This window comes from Acanthochromis polyacanthus, chromosome 16, assembly GCF_021347895.1.
Source record: "Acanthochromis polyacanthus isolate Apoly-LR-REF ecotype Palm Island chromosome 16, KAUST_Apoly_ChrSc, whole genome shotgun sequence".
NCBI lineage: Eukaryota > Metazoa > Chordata > Actinopteri > Pomacentridae > Acanthochromis > Acanthochromis polyacanthus.
The window spans coordinates 21595427-21616603 of NC_067128.1; the positions used below are offsets into that span (position 1 = coordinate 21595427).

At 45.7% G+C, this 21177-nt stretch overlaps 1 protein-coding gene across 2 annotated transcripts in view; it reads left to right on the forward strand.

Annotated features, from left to right (window-relative positions):
• The window catches only part of lama2 (laminin, alpha 2), a 351505-nt gene that overhangs the window by 196424 nt on the left and 133904 nt on the right, over positions 1-21177 (forward strand). For both annotated transcript variants that reach the window (XM_051960749.1, XM_051960750.1), the window contains exon 24: positions 10914-11050. In XM_051960749.1, coding sequence (XP_051816709.1) covers positions 10914-11050 — 137 coding nt within the window. The remainder of the gene's footprint in view (positions 1-10913; positions 11051-21177) is intronic.

Here is a 21177-nt window from a genome sequence, read left to right on the forward strand (position 1 = left end):
GTGTGGGAGGCTGTTGTCGAAGCAAATTTTCCTCATGTGCCTTCTTTGCACCCACATGAGAGTGAGCCAATTCCTTTACAAGACCCACCAGGAAGTCCACCCGTCTCTCTTGCCTTCCGGTGCATGCGTGATACAGCACATATGCATTCAGTGCTGCCATGTCAATCATGTTGTAGAACACGGCGACTGGCCATCTCCATGTTCCTGTGCGCACACTGTACTCCCGCACCATCTGGTCCATCACATCCACGCCACACTTTGTGGTGTTGTATTTGGTGATGGTGTTTGGCTTCCTTTTGGTGGCATCCTCAGTCCCAACCACGCTGTGTAAGCTGACAGTGTATGCGCCCAAAAGGAAGAAGACCGTCTAGGTCATACACTGTCAGCGTGGCACCAGTGGTTGAAAACACCTAATAAATAACAGGAATTATTTTCATAGCACTTTTACACAGAGTGTCACACTTAGAAGTTGATGAGAGAAAACCTGTTACATACCTGAATGGTGAATTCTTTAGGGTCCGTCCCCTTGGCTGACTGAGGAATTTCCCGGCGAATCCTGTTGACTGTGCCGAGGATGGTGGTTTTCCGGCTAAGCAGTCGGTGTGCAAGTGACAGTGATGTAAAGAAATTGCCCGTGGTGACAGTTCTGCCCTTGTCCATAAATGGTTCCATCAGCTTCATCACTACACTCTCGGACAGTCTCTCCCCACGGCTCAGTCCCCAACTGAGATCTCTTTCTTGGTGGAGGAGCAGTCTCCTCATCTGCAATGTGAACAATTTCAAATTATGAGCAATGGAAAAGTCAAATGATATCACAAATGCATGCATAGCAGAAAAATGTCTTGTGCTTTAGATGACACTGAATGTCTGCTAAGGCGCAGGGACCTCAGGAAACAAAAGAAACACTGCAACAAAATGGAGGCTGTCTGATGCAAGAAAGCACCAAACTGTATTCACATGGTGCTATGTGCACAAACATAGAAGTGGAAAATACAAAAAAGCTTTTTTTCTGTATTTTCCACTTTCTTGCTTGAAATGAAATATGAAATAATATGAAATAAAAAGAGGATGTTTGGGAAATCTAACCTGAAGACAGCTCAGAGTCCGAACTCAGCTGAAGGTTGATCTCCTCTCCATCTGAGTCACGTGGGTGTACTTCGCTCAGGCTCATTTCCAGTACCTGCTGGGTGTTGAATCTTCTCTGCATCTTTGTTCTTTGGAGAGGAGGTTCGTACACCACAGAATTCCTCAGGGCACTGAAGTAGAAGGCTCTCTGCAGTGACGTATCCACCTCAGACGGAATTATCTTTCGTTTGGGAATCGCGTAGAGCAAAAAAAAAGTATCCACTGGACTTGTTGAAGTTAAAGACCACTCACCTCTCACCCAAAAGTTCAAATAACTGGTAGAGAGCTCAGATACTTATACTGCTGTTGGGAGTGTGGAAAAAACAAAGAAGACAAAACAACCAGTAGAAGGGCAATCAGACTCCCAGGGAAATCAGCATATCCAGCATACCAGAACTGTGTAGTGTATGTAAGACTGTATGATTGAGTGGATGTGAGACTTTGATAGTGTGTGTGCAAGAGAGAATGAATAATGAGTGACTGCTCAGTAGGGTTTTCAATTTTGATTGACTCATTGCACGATTTGACAAAATGTTAGGAAGATATCAAAACATGTTTTTTTTTTCTTTTTTGCTGAGGATTTATTGAGAAGAAGTGTCTGACATGAAAACATTACAAAAGAACAACTGTCTCAATTTCTCTGTCTGAATATTTAGTTACACAGTATCCTGGATATAGAGCAGGGGTAGGCAACCTGCAGGTTGTTGATCTGTAAACAGCACTATTCCACACCCAGGCAGTGACCCCATAGGAATATGTAAAAAGGTCGTCTGCTTAATTGCCTGTTTGAGTGGTCTATTGTTTGACAAAGCCAAAGTAGCCCTGCATTTGCAAATATTCAGATGCTAATTGTAGCTATCCAGAGTCATCAGTTTGGTATCGGAGTCTTCTGACCACTTTCTGGGCTTGCTTTATAGCCAAAAAACCCTGGCTTTGCTAGTGCTAGATGTGTGCAATTCCCCTAGACGAAAGCTGCAACTACATAAACAAAATACCTATTTGTACATGTCGATACACAATGAAAGGGACTAAGAAATAAAGGAGGAGGGGACAGAGGGAAGCAACAAAGATAAAAAAAAAATACGTAAAGATTTCACCCAGTGTCGGCAGGACAATGAGAAGATGGGAAATTGCTGACCAATATGAATGTCTTTTAAGATTGAACACATAGAATAAGAAGGATACAACCAATTAATAATGGAGCTAAAAAAATATGCATCTGGGCTAGTGAATAAGAAAAAAATAAATAATAAATATTTGATTTCCTTTTTCTCATTAGAATAGATTGTTTCACAAACTCTAATTCAGCTTAGCCCCTTAAGCTTCGGTGTACCGCCGGCGGTACACCTACAAATTTGCATAGGAATTTCAAGAATGTCCGACGGCTGCAAACACGATTATACAAACACTATACGCCGATGGAAAGCTTAGATTCTCATGAATCCGCCGGTATAAACCACTTTCAGATGCGATTACTACAGCGGGTGAGAAAAACACATTTGTCCGACAAAAACGAATATTCATCCATCCGTTCTCTGTACACTGCTTCAACGCACACAGCGCGACTCACATTTCCGGGTTCATTATTACACACAAAAAAAAATATTCCACAAAAAACGGCCATAATCCAACCTTTTACATCCAGATGACACAAGCCAGTAAACTATTTTATCCAAAACATGTCCTGAAGTCGGTATAAAATCCCCGAATCGGTCATTTTCAAGGAAATGCACCTCCCGATGCCCATCCAATATTCCCCGTATTTTTCGTAATTTTTTTATTTAAAAATAGAATATTAGCGATTTTTTGTACTGAAAACGGTTAGTTGAATGTATATTTATCATAAATCTCAACAATAAATGCTTGGTAGAAAAATTATGGACATAAGACACTTCAGAACATAATGTGTGAATGCTTGTGTGTTTGTCTGTTAGTATTTGTGTGAATTGTCGCTGTATCCATACAATCTATAAATAAACCATTACATCAGCATAATATCCCACAGTGTATTTTGCCTAAAATCCATCCATCCATCATCTATACACGGCTTAACCCTCATTACGGGTGTGGGGGAGCTGCAGTCTATCCCAGCTGACTTAGGGTGAAGGCAAGGGACACCCTGGACAGGTCACCAGTCTGTCACAGGGCTACATATAGAGACAAACAATCACACTCACATTCACTACAGACAATTTGGAGTTACCAATTAACCTCAGCTTGTTTTTGGACTGTGAGAGGAAGCCGGAGTACCTAGGGAAAACCCATGCATGCACAAGCAGACTTGCAAACTTCATGCAAAAAAAAAATCTCCGGCCCAGGTCAGAACATGGTCTGGGGATCTTCTAGCTCAGGGGTCGGCAACCCGCAGCTCTGGAGCCGCATGCGGCTCTTTCATCCCTCTGTTGTGGCTCCCTGTAACTTTGGAAAATAAATAATTAGCAGGCTATTTAATTAAAATTTATTTTATTTTAGATTGTTAATTTTTAAAAATTAAATTCTAAATTTGAAGATTATGGTGATCTTGTAACATAAACATAAAATAAAACGTTTAAAATGTTCGTCTGTCAAAATATGCATCCCAGCTGTCAATCTCCGACACTCACCGCCTGCGTGTATTCATTTGGAGTCCTGTTGATCTTTGGATCTCAGTGTTTGCTCTACATTCATTCAGCAGCGGCGGGCCACCATTCCTAAATCTTAGCCATCGCTCCTTCAAATTTCTTTCTTTTTTTATTGTCGCAAATCCACCACCGCCGCATGTCTCCGCCTTCACAGCAGAGTCCTGCATTGTGTCGGGTACTCGTGAGTACTAAGGTAAACTACGGATAATTGTCTTGCTCAGTATCTACTCTTTGATATGTCAGGTTAATACGACGTTACTCGCGAAAGCATGGCTCGATGTCACGTCCAGCATCCAGGCAGCTGGTCAGAGAGTCAGAGGAGTCTCGTCTTCGAAAATAGGGCAGCGACTTACCGGAGAAAAGTTACTCGCTGAAGATAAATAGATAAATAGATTTTACAAGTTAAATAGACATTCGCAAATTATTGATTTCCAGCTAACATTACGTAACATATGAGGTCCAGGAGCAAAAATGACATTAACCAAGTAAGATAAATATTAGTGGTAGAACACAATTTAAAAAAATGAATCATCTAGTTAGAGGCTTTGTAATTAATTAATCATGACTGATTAACAAAGGCATAGAGGTTAAAAAAAAAAGCGATATATGCAGTGTTGTCTTCATTTTAAATGCCAAAAGGATTTTGCGGCTCCCGGTGTTTTCTGTGGGAAACGGGTCAAAATGGCTCTTTGACTGTTAAAGGTTGCCGACCCCTGTTCTAGCTGCAAGGCAACAGTGCTAACCGCCAAGCTACTGTCCAGCTTTATTTTGCCTAAAATGTTTGATTTAATTTCATGTGCTTAGAATAAGATAAAATGCATTTGATTGATGAAATCTCGTATTGCATGGGATGTCTTTTAGTCTGGAAGGGTATATTCTGGGCTAGGCTATTTCAGCCACTGAGTATAAATTAGGCTAAGCTGGCCTGTTACACATAGATCCAGTTAGTCTTAGTTTAAGCACAAGTCAAAGAAAATTCAAAGATATATTATGCAGATATCTGTTATACAGAAACAGTTGAAAGCAAGACCAGCCAATATTGATGTTCTTTCATTGTGTTTTGCTTTTTTTTTTTCTTTTCAATTCAGTTTTTCCTTTGATTTGAACTTTTCAAATTGTAATAAGCTCAAGGACATTCTAGTTATGATTTTTCATAATGATTTGCTTATTGAGCATACCTCTTTGTAGAAAAACCTTAAGTAGCATAACAATTAAGAGTTTACCATGCTTAACCTTTACATGTCAACAGGTGTAAACTGGCTGAGGCCAAAGTATACCCTGGGGTGTACTTTGGCCTGAAGGCATATACTTTGGCCAGGGGGTTAATCTGGCCTGTTATACCGGGATCTTTCTGCATGGAGTTTGCATGTTCTCTCTGTGCATGCATGGGTTCTCTCCAGGTTCTCTGGTTAAAAACATGCTGAGGTTAACTGATGATTCTGAACTGTCCGTAATGTGAGTGTGATTGTTTGTCTCTATGTTTAGCCCTGTAGACTAGTGACTTCTCCAGGGTGTCTCCTTCCTTCACCCTAAGTCAGCTGGGATAGACTCCAGCCTCTAGCTGAGATTACAGTACTTTTTAAAAAAAATTGATAAATGTTCTAAATTGTTGTTTTGGACTGTCCTAAATTAGAAATAGGCCTAGTTAGAAATAGGCTTATTTAGATTGAAGATGGTGGTGCTCACAGCAACTGCGGCTAACTGCTCTCCCAGCCAGTGCCTTGAAAACAGACTGATAGACAGCCTTAGAACCTACAGCCTTAGAACCTACAACTGTCACAAACTCCTGCGGATAGGACAGGAGTTTATACAGCGCGTAACTGCTGAATTTATCGACTCACACAACATCCCGACGGGCATAACAAGAACTCCCAGGTCTTCGTGGATCACCATGCCCGCGGAGAGGTGGCATAGGTGGCGCTGCAGGGCCGGAGTGCTAACGTGGCTACGGAAACAACCACACAAACCACCGCTTTCGAGCATTTTTCTCTCGAATGCACGTTCCCTCGCCTAAAAAATGGATGAACTGAGACTCCAGGTCGCAGTCAACAACATTGTTAAGGACAGGTGCATCATTTTGATTACACAATCCTGGCTTAACGCATCTGTACCGGACTCGGCTATAGAGCTAGCCAGCTACATAGCCCATCGGCAGGACAGGACAGAGGACTTCGGTAAGAGCAGAGGAGGGGGAGTGTGCATATACATTAACAACAGCTGGTGTACTGACACGGTGACTGTCCACAGTCACCGTGTCTGGAGCTGGAATATGTGACTGTTAAATGCAGGCCCATGTACCTTCCCCGGGAGCTAACGGCGGTGTTCGTGATTGTTGTTTACATCCCACCCGATGCTAATGCTAGCGTGGCTAACGGACTACTCCACAGCAGCATTAGTAAGCAGATACCCCGAAGCAGCACACATCATAGCCGGGGACTTCAATCATGTGGACCTTAAAACAGTGCTCCCCAAGCTTCATCAGCACGTTAAGTGTGCCACCAGAGGAGCTAATGCACTGGACAAGGTGTACTTCAACATCAAGCTGGGCTACAAGGCTAAACAGCTAGCACACCTGGGCCAGTCTGACCACATGTCCCTGCTTATGATCCCCGCATACACCCCCCTCTGGAAAACTGCCCGCAGCACCAGAAGGACGATCACAACTTGGCCTGATGATGCCTCAGAGCAGCTGCAGGACTGCTTCGAAGGGACTAACTGGGACATTTTCGATCACCCTGACCTGGAGGTGTTCACAGACAGTGTTCTGTGCTATATCAAAAACCGCATAGACAATGTCACAGTGGACAAGACCATCCGGGTGTACCCCAACAGGAAGCCGTGGATGACCCAGAAGGTCCAGCAGCTGCTTAAAAACAGAAACACCGCCTTCAGGTCTGGTGACAGCGCTCTGTACAGTGCAGCCAGAGCCAACCTGAAGAGAGGCATCAGAGAGGCCAAGAGGGACTATAGGAGGAGGATCGAGGACCACCTAGAGAGCAACAACAGCAGACAGGTGTGGCGAGGGGTCCAGCACCTCACGAACTACAAGGCTGCGCTGACCAGCTGGCTAGAGTGTTCACCAGAATCTTCAACCGTTCCCTTTCCCAGTCCGTCGTCCCACCCTGCCTCAAGTCCTCCACCATCGTACCCCTGCCCAAGAAGCAACACATCTCCAGCCTCAATGACTACCGGCCAGTAGCTCTCACTCCAGTGGTGATAAAGTGCTTTGAGAAACTGGTACGGGGTCACATTACCTCACTCCTCCCCAGAAGTCTTGATCCCCACCAGTTTGCATACAGGGCCAACAAATCGACGGAGGATGCTGTAGCTACAGCGCTCCATGTGTCACTGTCTCACCTGGAGCAGCAGGGGACATACACGCGGATGCTTTTCGTGGACTACAGCTCCGCATTTAACACCATCCTTCCTCCCAACCTGGTGGGTAAACTGGAAGACCTTCGACTTCCACATTCCATCTGCATGTGGATCTGCAGCTTCCTGTCGGACCGCAGGCAGAGGGTGAGGGTGGGAGACCACACATCTGGGACCATCAGCCTCAGCATCGGCTCCCCCCAGGGCTGCGTGCTGAGCCCTCTGCTCTACACCCTCTACACATCGGACTGTACCTCTGCGCACCCCAGTAACACCATCATCAAGTTCGCTGACGACACCACAGTTGTGGGGCTCATCTTTGGGGGGGATGAGTCCGCATACAGGGCTGAGGTGGAGCAGCTGACTGGGTGGTGCAGAGACAACAACCTGCTCCTCAACACAGCCAAGACCAGGGAGCTGATCATCAACTTTCGGAGGACTAAAACAGACATTTCACCTCTGATCATCAACGGGGACTGTGTGGAGAGGGTAGAGGACTTCTGCTTTCTGGGAGTCCACTTGGAGAAGGACCTGACCTGGACTGTGAACACCTCCGAGTTACTGAAGAAGGCCCAGCAGAGACTGCACTTCCTGAGGGTGCTCAGGAAGAACAACATCTCCCAGAGACTGCTGGTGTCTTTCTACAGGTGCACCATCGAGACCATCCTGGTGTACTGTCTGTGCATGTGGTACACCAGCTGCATGGTGCTCAGAGGGCCTCACTGCATAGGATCATCGACACGGCCCAAAAAATCACAGACTGCCCTCTCCTCACACTTGAAGAGCTGCACCGCTCCCGTTGCCTCCGAAAGGCAGGAAAAATAACCCAGGACCCCTCTCACCCAGGACACCACATGTTTAATCTGTTACTGTCAGGCAGGCGGTACAGGTCAATCACTGCAAAGACAAAGCGGTTCAGAGACAGCTTCTACCCAACAGCAGTATGGGTTCTGAACAAAGGCTAGTTGCACTACCTCTTGCTATAACATAACTACCTCATGTCATTCCTGTATCATTCCACTCCATTCCCTCCTGCACCTTATTGTTATTACTTACTTAATTTGTTATTTTATTTTGCACCTTACCTTATTTTATATCTTTGTGTTTTTTTTAAAATCATATTTCTTCACACTGTTTTGCACTGACTGAAGAGCTTTTGCAATTTCGTTGTACTTGTTGCAATGACAATTAAAGTTCTATTCTGTTCTGTTCTGTTCTATTCTATTCTATTCTATTCTGTTCTATTCTATTCTATTCTATTCTAGTGTTATTCAGCCTGATGGTGGCCTCCTTCACATGCATCAACATGTAACATACTGAGACTTTACATGGACAGCGAACATTTGCAAATTATTTTATGACAAAGATGAGTGTGTAGAGGAATGCAGGAGTAGGGAGAAGGAATGGAAGGGCTCATGATCTAAAGCAGTCCACAACATCTGTCAAATATGGTCAAATCTTGGGACATGGCCATGTATTACTGCCTCTGGATGCAGCAGGATGAATTCTGAAGTAGGAAGAGCCCCATTACAATTTTTGTTCAGACTGAGTGAAATGCTGCAAATTGACAGGATGGCACACTCTCACGCTCATAGTACAGATGAGTTATGGTGCTGAACATACTGGGAAGGCAACCCAAGAGCACCTTAATGCGAAGCAAGAGAATGTTGTTCAGTGGCCAAGTCTGTCATCTGACCTTAGCCCATTGGAGTTAGTCACTCACTGAAAGCAAAACCGATGGTAGAAAGATTCACAAACAAGAACAACTGACGTTGACTACAGTAAGTTCTGGCAAAATATCTCAAAGGACGAAACTCAGCATTTGGTGATGTCTATGGGCTCAAGACTTCAGTCATTTATTGACCACAGAATTTGCATCAAAGTACTAAAAACAGTCATGATATTTAGAATTATGTTAATCCGTCTAATTACATTTGAGACTGTGGGAATGGAGGGACTTGTCATTCCTGAAAGGTTAATGCAGTATTTTTGTCAAACCTATTGATTTTAAACTGAAAGTCTACATTTCAGTCACATCTTGATTGCTTCGTTTCAAACCCAAAAGAGGCAAAATTATGAAAATTGTGCCACCATCCAAATACTTGTGGACCTTATGGTAAATTAGCTAAATATGACTGTACTGCAGCAAGATTTCTATTTACTAACATTATCTTAGAACATTAGTTTGTATAATTCCCACCCATGATGAGCACTGTAGATAGAAATAAGAGGGTTCCACACTGAAAGTCCATCGTCTTTCTGTTGCAATGACTCAAGGTTATACCATTTGCAAGTACAGGTCTGTATTTACACCTCAAATTAAAGGTCAAGGTTGGCACAGATGTAGGAATTTAAGCTTGTAGTGCGCTGGAATTACATTGGTTGTGTGGAGGTGGAATTATTATTGCGAATGTGGTAAAATGTGTGAATCTAAAAAAAGTAAAATAGCTTCTTCAAAAAAAGAATGCACTAGACCATGTGGGTTTTGTTTGAGACTTTTTATTCAAATTTTATTACTCTGCGCCCCAAATATTGATGATCGTTCTTTTCGATTTGCATTGCCATTTTTAAAACTGAAAAGATTCTATTGTCAGTATTTTCATTGTTGAGTTGTGCTGCCTTAGAACACATTCACTTGATTTTTTTTAATGTCTGTTCCAAACTGGAGTCTTTTTAATATTGAACATGTTCAGATTATTAAATGGTATGCCCTAAAACCATGGCAAACCAGGCAATAGGTGTTTCAAGCTTTGTGCTATCCAAAATGAGGAGTTAGCTTCCATGCATCCCAGGAACAGCTATGAATAGCTTTTTCCCACAATGCTTCTTATGCAATATATTATTGAAGCCAAACACTCTTAACAGCCAAGAACAACAGTCATAATTTTGCCAGAAAACCCGATCATGGAGCAAAAATACAAGATTGGAGTGTGAATTATTTGCTTTGAACCATCTTAACATTGCTGTCAGGGTGCAGGAATATGCCACTCATGTTCCAGGAATTCACTCTAGAATACAAACATGATTCACACTGTGGAATACAAAAAACCAAATGACTGAATGTTCCCATAACCAGCATATAAAACATAACTGTCATTAACATTTTCATAATTTTAAGAAATATCATTAGTCTAATTGAAATTTTCACAGAATAGCATAACCTTCTGTAAAGTTCTCTTCATGTTGCTTCAGCTAAAAAAAAAATGAAAATGAGTTAATTGGAAGAGAATAAAAATGAATTGGGAGATCGTAGATGGATTGGGTCTCTTACTATGAGTTTTTGTGCTGAAAGTCAATTAATTACAGTTTAAAATTCTTATAAAGCTGAAACTATATTATTGACACATATTACTGCAAGAAGGCCAGTCTCTTACTCTTTCACATCACTCCTTTTTTGAGGGATGTCAATTAATGTTAAGACAAATTCACATATTTCACAAATTCAGTCTAGCAAGAAGCACACTGTTGCCAGAATGTTTCAACCTCCGTTTGAGTAAAAGCAAAAAGTGGCAAGGTCACAAGGTCACTGTTCTCAATTCCAGACATACTACTTCTGTTTCAGTATGGAGTTTGCTGCCCACATGTCATGTTGTGACAAAGTGCTGTTTTTCGAAAAGATGTAAGCTACTGGACCAAAATAAAACATTGTTTGCAGGTGATAACCACACAGTCCTGCATTGAGACTGCTTTTTTTCAGCATTTAATCAAATAACATTTCAAATGTTTCTCTGTCCCACATCCTTTGCATTAAAACTCCTGAAACTACCTTCTCCATCTCTCCCCTTTCCCCTGCAGCCTGTCAGTGCAACCATGTGGGGAACAACTGTGATGCTAACACTGGACAGTGTATCTGTCCCCCAAACACTATTGGTGAGAGGTGCGACCGCTGTGCTCCCAACCACTGGGGCCATGACATCATAACTGGATGCAAGGTAGACTGAAACTGGATTGTCAAAAACACTCACTGGTATTTGTGCAACCTGCTTAGGTATCATGAGGAGTAAGTTTGCAAACACTGGAGAAGAGAACATGTTAAAAGATACTGTGTGAATATAATGAGACATTCATCCATCCATTACCTATACACTGCTGCTCATTAGGGTTGCAGGAGGCTGAAGTCTATCCCAAATGACTTAGGGTGAAGGTAAGGGACACCCTGGGCAGGTTATCAGTCTATCACAGGGCTACATATAATGAGAGATTTAGGATTGATCAATTTACCTCTTAGATAAATTTGTTTTAAATGAGCATTTTGAGCAATTTTGCTTCAATATTGATTCAGTCAGTAATGTTGGATAAATGTAGGAGATGTACTGCAGACATTGATAGTAGGTAAATAATACAATTCATCAATGTCTGTGTAGGTTCTCATTCATTCAGGTCGTGGTTATCCAAAGTTGTTTAAATCAGTCCACTGGACTTTAAGAAAGTTCCTTGAAGATGTTTTCAAAACTCCCCAAAAGAACTACTCAGCAGATTGACTCATGTGAAGGGGCTCATGCTAATGACCACCATTAGCAAACGAGGACATAGTGACTTCTGTGAAATTCACATTTCAACGACACCCATTGACACTCCCCGGCACTCCCAACAACCATTGTTGAGGAGCCAGACAGGTCTTGGCCATGGTCGTTGGAATATGAATAGCACTGACCACACCTTACAGAGGGTAAAAACTGAGGCAACACCACCAGAACTGAAGAAGCCTCTTGGAGGAGAGGTGAAACGTCTTCAAGAAACTTTCTTAAAGTCCAGTGGATTGTTTTAACACTAGGAATTCCGGCCCTGAGCCCTTTGGCACATATATCTCTGCACCCCAGAGAAGAGCCACTTGGCACTAATCCCTGGTTTACAGACGCTTTTGTTATGACAACGAGGCACTACCTGGGATTTCAAGTGTTGATCACCAGCCATTATCAGGGACAATGCTCACACTCCTCAGAAATGATCCTCATTTCAAAATGAATAGATAGTAGCCAGAGCCATCTGGCACAGTTCTGGGAGTAAAAAAAAAAAAAGTCAAAACCTGGGATTTCTACTTTGGATAACTATTAATCAATGTAGTTTATTTTGTGACTCAGTGTATTTTTTTGGATAATAACCTGCCACTGAATCTGTATTTTTTGCTGAATATAACCTTTTAAAATTCAAAGTAGCAACAAATATAATAAAACAAAAACATGTGGTATTAGCATTGTATTTTCCTACTTGACAAACATAATACAAGGTTCAACAGAAGTGAGCTTACACCTGTGAAATATCTCTTAAATATCAAATGATTCAACGTTGTATCAGATCTCAATTATTGCATTATTACCAAAATGAACAGTAGAGTACTTCCTTATGTGAATAATCACAAACAAATGTATTTGAAATACTACAGTATTTTGAAAATACAGGCCTCAAAATGGAAACAACAAAAAAACATCAAAAGTGAATACACCTGTGATCACTGACACACAAGTTGGAAAACCTGTGATCACTGAAACTAAATTTAGCACACCTGAGATTTCCAGTGACCCTAACTGCATGGACATGGTTCTCTTTCAACATTCGTTTCGGTATCTCACTATGGGACACGCTCTCCACTGTGTTCCCCAGAAGCTCTGTAACACTACGCCAGTCCTGACTGGCTGAGAAGCGTGACGTCGACTTACTGAAGGAGGGCCCTCCTCCTGATATAAGAGTCTGACGTAATGTCATCTTCTTCAGTCTTAAACCTCTTCTCGCTCGCAGAAGTATCTCTCAGACTGCTTTGTTGCTGACGGGCTAGCTAAACTGTTCTCAGAGCGAGCTAACAACTCGGTACGCTACCTATTGCGGCATCGCTGTCTGAGCTAAGTAGCTGGACTGTCTCTCAACAGTAGCTGCTGCGGCTAACCACCATACTAGCTGCTAATGACGGAGCTACCTTGTCTCGCCATGGATAAGGATATGCTTCCCGTCAAGGTGTGTACATGCGGGAACAAGATAGCGGGGGTGGATACCCATTCCGTATGCTCAGCGTGCCTCGGGCTGCAACATGCCCAGGACGCTTTAGCATCCCTGGCTACCTGTGAGCATTGTGCCTGCCTTTCTCTCAAAACCCGCCGACGCAGACTAGCACGCCAGGCTAGCCTGTCAGCGGGCGACCCTATGGTGGGGGCAACCATTCCCCCGCCTGAGGTGTCGAAAGAAAGCGCTGGGGGACACTCCATCCCCACCAGCGTCAGTTGGAGTGACCAGGTTGACGCGGTCGACCCGCTTATCGACCCCGACGAGTACGAGGCTAGCTTTATATTGGAGCTGGACGTCCTAGGAGGCAACTCCGACACTGGGGACGAGTCCATTAGCCTCGGTACTGATGAGGAAGAGGAGGACGTGGGGGCCTTCGTCCTCCAGCCGCCGGACGTCGGGGTCGCTGGCAGCGGCTCCTCCAGCCCGACTGCCAGCACAGACCTGCAAGAGGCATGTAAGAGGGCAGCTGCAAAGCTGGGCATCTCGTGGCCAGAAGCCCTCACAGAGACCCCCGTGTCTCGCTACGAGGGAAGAAGGCTACCCAAGGCCAAATCCTCAACAAAACAGCTTCTGCCGGTTTTTCCTGAGTGCCTGGAGGAGGCAACCCGGTCGTGGAGCAATCCACTCTCCGCCAAAAATCCCGTCCAGGGAGGGTCGGCATTAGACTGGGTCGACATGGAGGAGAAAGGCTTTTCTCACCTGCCTCCGGTCGAGCCCCTCCTGGCTTCTCATCTCCACCCCACACAGAAGTCCACCATGATTTCTGCCAGCCCCGCATTCCCCTCCAAGGCGGACAATTTTCAGTCATCACTGACTGAAAAAGGTTACAAGGCGGTGGCTATGACGGTGAAGGCACTGAACGCGTCGTCGCTGCTTCTAGCCTACCAGGCTGAATTGCAGGACGACATGTCATCCTCACCCACCCCTCTCGTGTGGGACGAGCTGTGCGTGGTGACAGACCTCTGCCTACGCCTGCACAGGTGTGCCGTCCAGGCATCTGGAAGGGCCATGGCCCTGATGGTGGCACAAGAGAGGGCCAGATGGCTCAACCTCTCCAGCCTCTCTCAGAAGGAGAAAAGCCAGCTCCTCGACGTCCCGGTGGACCCCAAAGGCCTGTTCGGCCCTGCGGTGGCCACCATGCAGAGACGCTGCGAGGAGAGGAAGAGGGAGGGTGAAGCACTCCAGCTTTGCCTGCCTAGGAAGACGCCACCCCCTCCTCCGGCTGTACCACGACAGACGCTTGGCCAGGCGGCAAGCAGACCTGTTTACCGCATCCCAAAACGTCCGCCGCAGCCCCCACCGGCTGGCCGCGGCCAGGAGAGGCCTCAGGAGCTGAAGGGCGCGTGGGCCAAGAAGCCCTTCACCGCCAGCGTGATGCCGGGAGGTCAACATGGTCCACCCGCCGCCACGAGCTCCAAGAAAAAGAGGCGCGCTACCTAGTGCGCTGTCTCCGGGGCGGGAGGGCGGACTCGGCCAGACGTTCGTGTCTTCCCCCCCGAACAATGTTCTGTTCATGGCAGGGCCACGTTCCGGACCCTTCAAGAGGAGTGCAGAGGCCGTTGCAGACCCCACAGTTCACTGCCCAGCCAAGAGAGGGAGGGCCAAACCAGCACGAAACCCTGTGCAGTTCCAGCAGTGTTCCAAAAGCACACACCAGTGCCCAGACACTCATTACTTCCCCTCCACACAGTTTTCATTAAAAATGTTACCAGGCGTGCAGCCAGGCCACGAGCCGAGGGCACGGCCGCCAGAAAACATGAAAAATATGGGGAAAACTCAAAAAGAACAGAGCATGGCTATGCAGCTGTGCATAAAGCCACAAGAGGACGCTATTGCCCCTCTTGTAACACAGCTGCAGGCCAAGCTCCCTGTCGCGACGGGCGAAATGAGCGCTGGTTCAGCGCAGCCACATGCGCCGTCGGGAGCGCGCCTCGGTCCGCTGTCAGATCGGGCACGCCAGTGGCGGGCATGCGGAGCCTCAGATTGGGTAATAAAGACTGTAACCAAGGGCTACAGACTCCAATTTATGTGTGCTCCGCCCCGTTTCAACGGGATTGTCCAGTTGCTAGCTCAGGGAGACAAAGCTCACATTTTGCTAGAGGAGATTTCTACTCTACAAAGCAAAGGAGCTGTCCGAATAGTACCGCCAGTGCACAGCCAGAGCGGGTTCTATTCAAGATATTTTCTAGTTCCAAAGAAGGGCGGGGGCCTACGGCCGATCCTAGATCTGCGGGCTCTGAACAAGTACTTAAGGGTGTACAAGTTCAAAATGCTGACGCACACGGCCTTGATACGCTTTGTGCGTCCCTTGCGCTTTGTGGGGATTGGTTCACGTCCATAGATCTAAAGGACGCTTACTTTCACATCCCTATCTACCCCCCTCACAGAAAATATCTTCGGTTTGCCTTTCGAGGCATAACCTACGAGTATCAGGTGCTACCCTTCGGTCTTTCTCTAAGTCCACGGGTGTTTGTGAAATGCACCGAGGCTGCCATCGCGCCCCTCAGGGAGGAGGGAATGCACTTGGCAACGTACATAGACGACTGGCTGTTAGCAGCGCAGTCGCCCCAGCAGGCCTTGGCGCACACCAGACGGCTCTCGTCGCATCTGGCGGCCCTGGGTTTCGCTATAAACTGGCAAAAGAGTGTTCTGTTTCCAACTCAAAACATAACGTTCATAGGCTTGTGTCTGAACTCACTTTCGTTCAGAGCATGCCTGTCGGCGGAGAGGGTGAAAGCCTTTCAGGCCTGTCTGGCACTTTTCCGCAGGGGCGTATGTTTAAGGTTCAGAACATGTCTCAGACTGCTAGGGCTGATGGCATCAGCGCTGACAGTGGTTTCCCTTGGTCACTTGTACATGAGACTGTTTCAGCAGTGGGTAGCGTCACTCAAAATGAGTCCGACACACCACGGTCACCGCCAGGTTCTGGTCACCAGGGCGTGCGTCATAGCGCTGCGCCCTTGGAGACGCACAGCTTTTCTGACTGCAGGCGTTGCCATGGGAACGATCCTGGCCTGGAAAGTTATAACAACAGATGCCTCGCTAGCGGGCTGGGGTGCCACGCACGAGGGGAGGACAATAAATGGCACGTGGAGCTCACAGATGCAGTATGTTCACATAAACTGTCTGGAGCTCCAAGCTGTGCGGCTGGCACTGAAACATTTTCTCCTTCTCGTGGAGGGGTGACATGTTTTGGTCCGAACAGACAACACCACTGTAGTGGCGTATATCAACAAACGGGGGGGCTGCGCTCACGTCATCTGCACACATTGGCACGCAGACTGATAGTGTGGAGCAGCTCTCGGCTGTTGTCATTGAGAGCCACGCATGTGCCGGGCGCACTGAACAGAGGGGCGGATTTGCTATCCAGAGGGGATCCCCGCTACAAAGACTGGAAACTCCACAGCGAGGTGGTGTCCCAGATATGGCAGAAATATGGCCAGGCGGAGATAGATCTCTTTGCATCAGGCGAGAACGCCCAGTGTCCCCTGTTCTATTCTCTGACAGATCAGGTCGCACCGATGGGTATGGATGCTCTGGCGCACGAGTGGCCCCGCGTCCTCCTGTACGCTTTTCCTCCATTAGAGCTGATCACTCCTACTCTCACCAGGGTGCGAGAGAGGAGCCTCTCGCTCATCCTGATAGCTCCGCGCTGGCAGGGGAAATACTGGCTAGCGGAGATATATCAGCTGCTGTGTGGTCAGCTGTGGCAACTACCAGCATGCAGAGACCTCTTGTCGCAAGCGCAGGGGGAGATCTTCCATCCTCACCCAGAGCGCATGGCACTGTGGGCTTGGCCCGTGAAAGGCTGAACCTGACTGCAGCCGGGCTCCCACAAAGTGTAATCGCCACTATACAGAGCGCCAGAGCCTCTTCCACGTGCAGCGCATATGATGGCAAATGGCGCGCGTTTGAGGATTGGTGCGTAAAAGCTGGGGTCGCGGCTTTCCTGAGCCCTGTGACAGTTATCTTGACGTTCCTGCAAGAGCTGTTGGATAAAGGGCTGGCCTTCTCCACTGTCAAAGTGTACTTAGCCGCTATATCGACGTGTCACATTGGCTTTGAGGGCAAAACGGCGGGTCAGCATCCGCTCGTTTGTCAGTTTATGAAAGGGGCACGACGCATTAGACCGGTTTCACGGAGTTTAACAACTCCGTGGGATTTATCTACGGTGCTTTATGCGTTGTCTCAATCACCCTTTGAACCGCTGGAACAGGTGAGCTTAAAGATGCTCTCCTTTAAGACAGCCTTACTACTTGCGCTGGCTTCTGCTAAGCGTGTGAGTGATATTCATGCACTGTCGGTCAATCCGTCATGTATGCAGTTTTCTATGGGTGATTCTAAGGTTTGGCTCAAACCGAATCCCGCATTTGTGCCCAAGGTTTTCAACCCGGCACTGTCAGGCCGCCCTATTGAGCTGTCAGCCTATCATCCTCCTCCTTTCTCCACACGAGAGCAGGAGCGCCTTCATACACTCTGCCCGGTCCGGGCGTTGCGCGTGTATGTGGAAAGAACAGCTGGTTTCAGGAAATCGGAACAGCTGTTCATATCATGGGCTACAGCGCATGTGGGAAAACCCTTAACGAAACAGCGGTTGTCACACTGGATCGTGGGGGCTATTGCAGCTGCTTATAATAGCAGGAATCTGCAACCTCCAGTCGGCCTGCGCGCCCACTCTACTCGTGGCATGGCTACGTCGTGGGCGCTCTTTCAGGGTGTTTCCATTGAGGAGATATGTGCGGCTGCTAGCTGAGCTATGCCGCACACTTTCTCCAGATTTTATAGATTGGATGTTACGGCACCCTCACTCTCTCATTCAGTCCTGAGTGTGGCAGCGGCACAGAATGTGCCTGCCCTGTGAACAGTGGATGAGTGACCAGTCTTCGAGTTAAGCTTGTCTGGCAATACGGGAGTCTCTATATCCCATAGTGAGATACTGAAACGAATGTTGAAAGAGAACTTTAGGTTAAGAAATTAACCCCGGTTCTCTGAAACATGAGTGAGGTATCTCACCAGACCACCCTCCTTGCCTGGAGCGAGGAAGAGGTGTGCTTAGTCAGACTGAAGAAGATGACGTTACGTCAGACTCTTATATCAGGAGGAGGGCCCTCCTTCAGTGAGTCGACGTCACGCTTCTCAGCCAGTCAGGACTGGCGTAGTGTTACAGAGCTTCTGGGGAACACAGCGGAGAGCGTGTCCCATAGTGAGATACCTCACTCATGTTTCAGAGAACCGGGGTTAATTTCTTAACCTAAAGTTATGGAAAATAAATCAGTTTTGGACCTGTGGAATGTATTTCTGCATGTCAGCATCCTGACGTGATATGGAAAACAATTGCCAGAGGAACTGACAAAATCTACCTATGAAAAATCACAAAAATTGAATTGGATAGTGGAAGGTCAGTGAGCAACTAGAAATCTGTTAAACATCCAGTTGCAGCAGTAATCAGGAGTTGCAGGGGTAGCCCTTCTGAAATGATGCCACAGACGGCGCGCAACGTTCACAAGCTCTGAAAAACAGATGGGCGAGGGCTTCAGAGTGCACAGGGGTTATCAGTGGAAATCAGAGTTTCAGTCACAGCTCAGACAGTGTGAAGGACAGTGCATAGCATCAGCATCTATAGATGGCATCCAGAAGAGAAACATCTGCTTACTCCTTATCAAAAATCTGCAAGATCAAACTTTGCTAAAGAACTTGAAAATAAGTCTGATGAATTTTGAGAGCTCATTCTTTGATCAGACTACACCAGGATAAATGTGTTTGGGCTGGTCAGGACTACCACAATGAATGCAGTCCTGATAATAAAACACGGACATGGGAATGTGATGATATGAGGCTGCATGAGTGCAAAAGGTTCTGGGGAGATGATATCGATAGATGGCACCATGAATGTCTTTGGAAATGCTCAAATACTGGCTGACAGTCTGTAGAATCTTGGCAGAAGAGGAATATTCCAGCATGGTAACAGTTGCCAAAATTACACAAGTTTCTAATGCAGAAAAAAAGTGTCAACAATGTATGTTCTCTGAGTTTAATCCACCTTTGGGACATTTTATAGAGACCGATAAAGCATGCACAACCCCTCCAGCAAAGACCAGCTGAAAAAATAATCTCTCAAGAATGACAGAACATCTCTCCAGAAATCTGTGCAACTCTGGTATCCTCCATGCTGAGCAGGATTTAGGCAAAAAAAAAAAATACAATAAAGGTTTGAATCTTAGTAATGAACTACCACTGTGGGCCTGTATATTTTAATATAGTTAGTCTAAACTGTTTTAATTGCTTTTACATGAAAACAAGCACACTGTTGTTCAACTCAGAAGTAATGTAATCACTCAGTAATATAATTACTGAGTGATATTGCACATGGGTGTACTCACTTCTGCAGGTCTGATTCTAATTTTGCCTACATTTTCCCCCTCATCTCCTTCCTCACTCTTTGTTGCCATGCTTGTTTTCAATTCCTTTTCATCTGTTCTCACTTTCTTATATCCTTCCTTCCAGTCAGATCTCTCTGTATTCCTTTCTCTAAATATTATTGTGCTTCTTCACAGTCTTTTGCCATAGTCGTTTTTTTTCTGGTCAAATTTCTGTCAATCTATCATTCCCATCTCCCGTGTTTCTGTTTTAACACAGCATTGAAAAGGAATTGTTGTGCACTAAAACTGTCTCATCAAAGGACCAAACGGCAACCACGACAGTCGCCTATTAGAAATAGACTATTGTGAGTTGAACAGTCAAGTATTGTTATTCTCAGATTAATCCAGAGGAGTTCATCAGAACAACGAAGAGCAATGAGACAGAAAAAAGTGCCAAAGGCAGCAGAACAAAGTGAAACACAGCAAAGTAGACTACAAACAGAGCATAGCAAACCAATAACAACCTGGAAATTACCAAAATAGATTCGCACAGCAAGTTCTTAAGCATGCAAAGTTTAATTAATTGAAGAATATTTAGAGACAAAGCACAATGACATTTGATGACAAGCTATAACACCTACAGCATCAACACTTAAAAGCCTGAGGCCACGGTTCTCAAACCGGTGAATTGCTCCCTTGGTTGGGGGGGGGGGGGGGAGTGTGGGGGGGGGGGGATTGGTTCCCCAAAGGAGTTCAAGTATTATGGGGTCTTGTTCCTGAGTGATGTGGAAATGGAGCATGAGATGGACAGGCGGCTTGGTGTGGCATCAGCAGTAATGCGGCCGTTGTACTGAACTGTTGTGGTGAAGAGGGAGCTGCGCTACGAGACAAAACTCTCAATTTACCAGTCCATCTATGTTCCAACCCTCACCTGTGGTCATGAGGTCTGGGTAGTGACCAAAAGAATGACTTCAAAGGTACAAGAGGCCGAAATCTCATAGAAGTAAGGGGAGAAACTCGGACATCCGGAGGTAACTCGGAGTAGAGCCGCTGCTCCTTCGTGTCGAAAGGAGCCAGTTGAGGTGGTTTGGACATCTAATTTAGATGCCTCCGGAGAGACTTCATTCAGAGGTTATCCGAGCACGTCCAACTGGGCGAAGACCCAGGGGTAGGCCCAGAACGTGCTGGAGGGAATATACAGTGGGTACAGAAAGTATTCAGACCCCTTGAAATTTTTCACTCTCTGTGTCATTGCAGCCATTTGCCAAAATCAAAAAGTTCATTTTATTTCTCATTAATGTACACTCAGCACCCCATCTTCACAGAAAAAAACAGAAGTGTAGAAATTTTTGTAAATTTATTAAAAATGAAAAACTGAAATATCACATGGCTGAGTGTACATTAATGAGAAATAAAATGAACTTTTTTGATTTTGGCAAATGGCTGCAATGACACAGAGAGTGAAAAATTTCAAGGGGTCTGAATACTTTCCGTACCCACTGTATATGTCATCTGGACTGGGAACGCCTCAAGATCCCCCAAGAGGAGCGTCTGTATTTGGAATGACCTGCTGCCACTTTTTTGCGATTTAAGCCTTTTGTCAAGATTTCAAAATTACCTGTGTCAACACTTTTAATTCAGCACTGAACGTCTTACTGTGATTCAACCACAATTGTTCTCATTTCAGCTGAACAGTTCAGCTC